At 43.2% G+C, this 6,196-nt stretch overlaps 1 protein-coding gene across 1 annotated transcript; it reads left to right on the top strand.

Annotated features, from left to right (window-relative positions):
- Positions 1–480: 480 nt before the first annotated feature.
- On the top strand, positions 481–5,179 carry LOC149287702 (uncharacterized). Its single transcript, XM_089492602.1, has 2 exons — positions 481–688; positions 3,983–5,179. The coding sequence occupies exons 1-2, from the start codon at positions 640–642 to the stop codon at positions 4,960–4,962; spliced, it is 1,029 nt and encodes a 342-aa protein (XP_089348728.1). The 5' UTR covers positions 481–639; the 3' UTR covers positions 4,963–5,179.
- Positions 5,180–6,196: the final 1,017 nt, after the last annotated feature.

Genomic DNA, 6,196 nt, shown 5'->3' with positions numbered 1-6,196 from the left:
GACCTGCCCTTGCTAGGAGTCTGAGGCAAAAACAAACTGTTGTGCCCTTTCCCACTTGTGTGATCTTCTTCATAAACAACTTTGTATATCTTCACCACTTTTTGCTGTTGCTTGTCCACATATGTCTTGTTTTTTCCATCTGTGCAATGTTGGGGGATATGGGAGAATGTCTCTGGATCTAAATTGGGGGTGGCTCCGTGGCCCTCAAGCCCACAGTGCTCCCCAGAACTGCTTTTTAAAAATGACATTCGCCTCTGAAATTTGGCAACAAATGGCTAAATGCACTATAATCTTTGGAGGCTAAAGGTACTATACGTGTTGAGATAGTCAGTATTCTAATCTATCATTAATATCCCAGCCATGACCTAAATTATATTGTATATTACATTGAAAGAATTTGAGACAAACTGGACCTGAAAGGCAGTAGCTTTTTTCTTGCTAAAGGAATTTAAAGTTTATTTCCTGGACTAAATTCTGAGGAGATCAAATAATTTTTGGGATGCATCATGTGCTTCTCCCTCCCCTTTTATTAGTCATTCTCTGGATGAGGGCTATTTTCTGTTGCAGGTGACCTTTGCGGATGTGGCAGTATATTTCACTGAGGAGGAATGGAAACTGCTGACGAAGAAGCAGCGGCTTATGTACAAGGATGTGATGATGGAGAATTATGAGAATGTGGCCTCTGTGGGTAAGGAAGCTAAATTCATTGCCCTTACTATGAAGACTGAGGGCCCTTTCATTCTACATTATCATGGCACTATGATTCCACTTTAGAATTATAGAATCAAAGAATTTAAAGAGATAACAAGGACCATCTAGTTCAACCCCTTGCCATGCAGGAAACACATTGAAAGCATCACCAGCAAATGGCCACCTAGCCTTTGTTTAAAGACCTTCAAAGACCTTTAAAGACCTTCAAAGAAGGAGCGCTTTAGAAGATAATAATAATAATAATAATAATAATAATAATAATAACAATAATGAGGTGCCACCATGCTTTGAGGGAGTATATTCCACTGTTGAATAGCTCTTACTGTCAGGAAGTTCCTCCTAATGTTTAGGTAGAACTTCTTTTCCTGTGGCTTGTGTCCAATGTTCCGTGTCCTTTGCTCTAGAGCAGCAGAAAGGAAGCTTGCTCCATCCTCAGTATCTCTTCAAATATTTGAACAGGGCTATCATATCTGCTCTTACCCTTCTCTTCTCCAGGCTAAACGTTCCCAGCTCTCTCAACCACTCCTCATAGGGCTTGATGGTTTCCAGACCCTTTACCATTTTCATTGCTCTCCTTTGGATAAACTCCAGCTTCTCAACATCCTTTTTGAATTGTGGTGACCAGAAATGGACACAGTATTGAGGGTCTGACCAAAGTAGAACAGAATTGCACTATTACTTCCCTTAATCTATAACACAGAATCAAAGAGTTGAAAGAAACTAGAAAGGCCATCCAGTCCAACCCCCTGCCATAACACTATACCCATATTTATGTAGCCTAGAATCACATTGGCCTATTTAGCTGCTGCATCAAACTGTTGACCCAAGTACAAGTTGTGGTCTACCAGGACTCCTAGATCCCTTTCACACATAGTTTGTCGTAGCAGCTTTCTGTGAAATCTTGGAATTTGAAGTTTAGTGAGTCATTGCTCTCCCCTTAATAAAGATTCTAAATATCCTATCCGAAACTGTCAATTATAGGATTTTGTGGGAAGGAACCATGGAGATAAATGCTTTTTGACTCCAAATGCTCCTCAGCCCATCCCTGACCAAGATTCCTGGCTTTTTTGGCCCCTCTTCAAGCCTTTTGAGACTCTGGAGAGACTTCTTGGGTAAAATCCCTTTGTTGGCCCTGCAATGGCTTAAAGAACAATGGCAATGTTCTCTAATGTTTCTTTTCCTACCGGAGCTTGCTTAGTTCCATGGCTGATTCCAGAGGCCCTTTGTTACCCAGAATGCTGGAGTCTGGGGAGGACACCCGCAAGTGCTATGCTTTTAGGGGAATTAGGTACTTAGCTGAAAGGAGATATAAAGTTTGTTTGGGGCAAGAGCGACCTTGGGATTCAGCTTAACTATACCAGGATTGGAAGCACACAAAACTCCAAAGGCATTTGAAATAGGTTTTTTATTTTTTATTGAGGGGAGAAGCATAATACACACACACAGACACACACACACGTAAGTGTTCATATACATGCACAAGAACTAGATAACAGGTGGGAGTGGTCATGTGAAGACACACCCAACTAAAGGTGGTGGCAGGTTTGGGTGTGCAACGCCGGTACCCTGGTGAGATCAAACTCTTTACCCAAAAAAGGCTCTGAAGCTGAATGTAAAGTTCAAAAGGGGTAAAATTTAATTTAAAGGACAAAATAAAGAGTTTTCTCCTCCCCAGCTCTAAATAAAAGATACTTTACAGTTCAGCAATCTTCCGGATGTCATCTTTCTGGGTCTGATGTTGGTTTGCTCTCCTCACTCAATGGAGCTGGTGCAGGGTCTTTCAGCTCCTGAATTCCTCTATTCACTTGCTGATGGTAACTAATTCGGCTGAGACCTGGTAACTGAAATGGCTAACTTGGTAACTAAAATGGCTAAGTTGGTAACTAAATTGGCTAAAGTGTAAGAAATTCCCTTTCCAGCTGTGTGGGCCTGTTTGCCACCAAAAAGACAGCTCTCTGCCTGCTCTCAGCAAAGACCGCTCCAAACCAAAAACCTCCAGCTACAGCAGAGCATGCTGGGAAAGGGCAAACCAAACCTGGAAATAATGCAGGGGAATCCTATAGCTCCTCCCACAAACTAATACAATGACTTTTCTACACTAAAATAATCTAAGGCCTGAACCAATGTGAAAGAAAATGCAGGGGAAAGTTTCAATCAGTCCTGGCAGGACATCACAGGTCAAGAGATGTAAGTCTTTCATAATGGTAATACTTTACCTAGGTGGATCTTGATTCCAATTGCTGAGGGTTCGAAATGGGAAGAGAAGTCAGGAGCTCATACAACAAGTGGGGTTGGCGACTGCATTGAGGTGCTTAGCCATGTAAACTGACTGTCTGTCTGTCTGTAATCGGACTGAAGTCAAACAACAGCCAGTCAGGGTAGATATTTATGCTGTAATTTTTGCTTGGGAGCAGAAACCGAGTGTCCAAAAGGGTTTAAATCGCTTTAGAATGTGTCCTGGGAGGAAGAATGGTCTGGAACCAAATTGAATGCAATGAGTGCTTGGAGCAAATAAATCAGACAAAAAGGATTAGCACACTGGCTCTCAGTCCTTCTTGGCTCTGAATTCCTATCATGTTCACAAGCCAATATACAGAACAATCTCAGGGTGACGCTCCGAGATGCAGCTCAACAATAACACAGCAGAGTACAGAAGCAAATACTGTATCCAGATATAGATATTGGCAATGCACTGACCTCTTTTTACACTCAAAATCTATCTGAGTTACAAAATAATACAAATATTTGCAAGCTCTCCTCTCCGAGTTCCTTCACCTTCACCATCTCTTGTACACATAACTCTAATCCAGTCCACACGAAGCTGCATGTGACCTGTATACTGTATTGGTTGGGAGTCATATCCTGGTGCCAAACAGTAGGAAGTGACCTCTGCAGTTAGTTTGCATCATACCTTGGGCTCTGACTCAGGACTCTATGGCAGTCTCACAGGATATGATGCCATCTGTCAATCAAAGTATTTTTGCACATGTTTCATGGAATATTTTTTCAACAGTCCTTTGACTATCTGCTTCCATGGATTCCCTCAAGGCAGTCCCCATCCAGTCTCTTCTTTGCTAGCTCCTATGAGTAAGGATACAATCGTTCCATGGATTTAGGGGCATAAGCAGAAGGGTCATGGTTGGGTTACTCACAGCAAATTTGTTAATTTAGCCTCAAATAAGGAGGGGTTAATGAGGGCTAAATCATGGGGTAACACCCTCCTCTCTTAACTCTGATTTTCAATCTTATCTGTCATTGTCCTTCTTTACAGAAGAACATTTGAGTCATCAGAGAGTCTACACAGCAAAGACGTCACATAAATGCCACCATTGTGGGAAACGTTTTGCTTACAAGTCAATCCTTGTCATACATCAGAGAATCCACACAGGAGCAAAGCCATACAAATGCCAACATTGTGGGAAATGTTTTTCTCAGAAGGCACACCTAGTGATACATCAAATAGTCCACACTGGAGTGAAGCCATACAAATGCCAGCATTGTGGAAAATGTTTCTCGTCGAAATCTTACCTAGAGATACATCAGAGAGTCCACACTGCCGAGAATCCATACAAATGCCAGCATTGTGGGAAATGTTTTTCATCGAAATCAAGCCTAGTGAGACATCAGAGAGTCCACACTGGAGAGAATCCATACAAATGCCAGCATTGTGAGAAATGTTTTTCGTCGAAATCATACCTAGAGATACATCAGAGAGTCCACACTGGAGTGAAGCCATACAAATGCCAGCATTGTGGGAAACGTTTTTCATCGAAATCTTACCTAGAGATACATCAGAGAGTCCACACTGCCGAGAATCCATACAAATGCCAGCATTGTGGGAAATGTTTTTCATCGAAATCAAGCCTAGTGAGACATCAGAGAGTCCACACTGGAGAGAAGCCTTACAAATGCCAGCGTTGTGGGAAATGTTTTTCTGAGAAGTCAGTCCTAGTGAAACATCAGAGAGTCCACACAGGAGAGAAGCCATACAAATGCCAGCATTGTGGGAAATGTTTTTCTCAGAAGTCAATCCTAATGATACATCAGAGAGTCCACACAGGAGAGAAGCCATACAAATGCCAGCATTGTGGGAAAGGTTTTTCTCAGAAGTCAAACCTAGTGAAACATCAGAGAGTCCACACAGGAGAGAAGCCATACAAATGCCACCATTGTGGGAAATGTTTTCCTCAGAAGTCACACCTAGTGGCACATCAGAGAGTCCACAGAGGAGAGAAGCCACACAAATCCTAACATTATATTTGTCAATAACGAATACAACAAATATATTTTCAATCCAGCATTGCAAAGAAAAGGCCCTTGTCATCTTATTTGTAAAATTTGTCTGTCAATATGTCTCTATGTTTTCAAGTTGGATTTTGTTAAGTTTAGGTTTTAATTGCCAATGGTATAGATAATTGCTTTGGGTTGTCAATTTGGCTGGGGATTGTGGGTTGTGGTATAGGTTAGGTAGATGGGGGTTGGGATTTGTTGCAGCTGGTTAGAATAGTTATGGGAATTATAGCTTTTGCAATGTGTGGGATTTTGTCTTAAGAAAGTTGGAGGCAGGTATTAACAGAAAGGGCTAGTTTCTGGGAATGGCAAAAGGGGGCCTTGTTACCTGTGAGGCAGAGACTGTGGAAATTGAAGGTGGGGGTTAAGTTTGGAAGAGGGTCATGTTTTAGGTTTTAGGGGTTTTAATGTATTGTTTGGATTGGAGTGGTCAGTTCTGGCTTAAACACTGAATTTCTATGTTTTCTCAATAAAGTTCTTTACTGTTTCAACACACTGGACTTTGATGCACAGAATTTCTGAATTTGCCCAAAACTGACCCTTTCTTCTCTCCTCAGTTCTCATCTCCATTCCCAGCCATAAGAACAGCACAGACACACAGACACAAACATACAGGATACACAGAGAGAGCTATATTTCCAAAGCAGAGCCTTCCTTTCCTGCCTTTCCCTCCTGAGTCCAGCTCTGCACCTTGGCCTCCATTGCGGTCTCCTCAAAGGAAGAAAGGAGGGAAGGAAGGGGAGGCCACTGAACCCCGGCGCATACCTTCTTTCCCACAAAGGCTGCCAGCGGAATAAGCAGCACCAGCAGCATCTAGGACCTGGCAATCCCTGCACATGCAGAGGAGGGACCTTTGGGACTATATGCGCCTGCACAGTCTCAGCCCCGGAAGCCATTGCTGCCCTCACAGTCTGTTCTGAGGGAGGGAGGGAATTGGGGAGAGCCCTTGTTCATTGAGAGGAATGGCTGGAGGGGAGAAGCCCCTCTTCTCCCCCCAAAGAAAGGCAGGGGTCCTGCAAGGCCTCCTCTCCCTCTTTCTTTCCCTGCCCCCTCCTTGGGGGATTCCTTGGGTCCCGGGTACTTGGGGAGTTATTATGAGAAATGAAGGCTGGTGGGATCCTTGGAGAGAGGCATGGCCATGGAGGGGAGGGGGATCCAAAGGTAAAAAGGTCTTTGAGGAGCCCCCTCTCTCATG

The sequence above is a fragment of the Sceloporus occidentalis genome, unplaced genomic scaffold (assembly GCF_023333645.1).
Source record: "Sceloporus occidentalis isolate IW3139 unplaced genomic scaffold, rSceOcc1.0.p SCAF_57, whole genome shotgun sequence".
In the NCBI taxonomy this organism is placed as follows: Eukaryota; Metazoa; Chordata; class Lepidosauria; order Squamata; family Phrynosomatidae; genus Sceloporus; species Sceloporus occidentalis.
The sequence above is the reverse complement of the archived record's forward strand: the minus strand, read 5'-3'. Positions and strand labels throughout refer to the sequence as shown.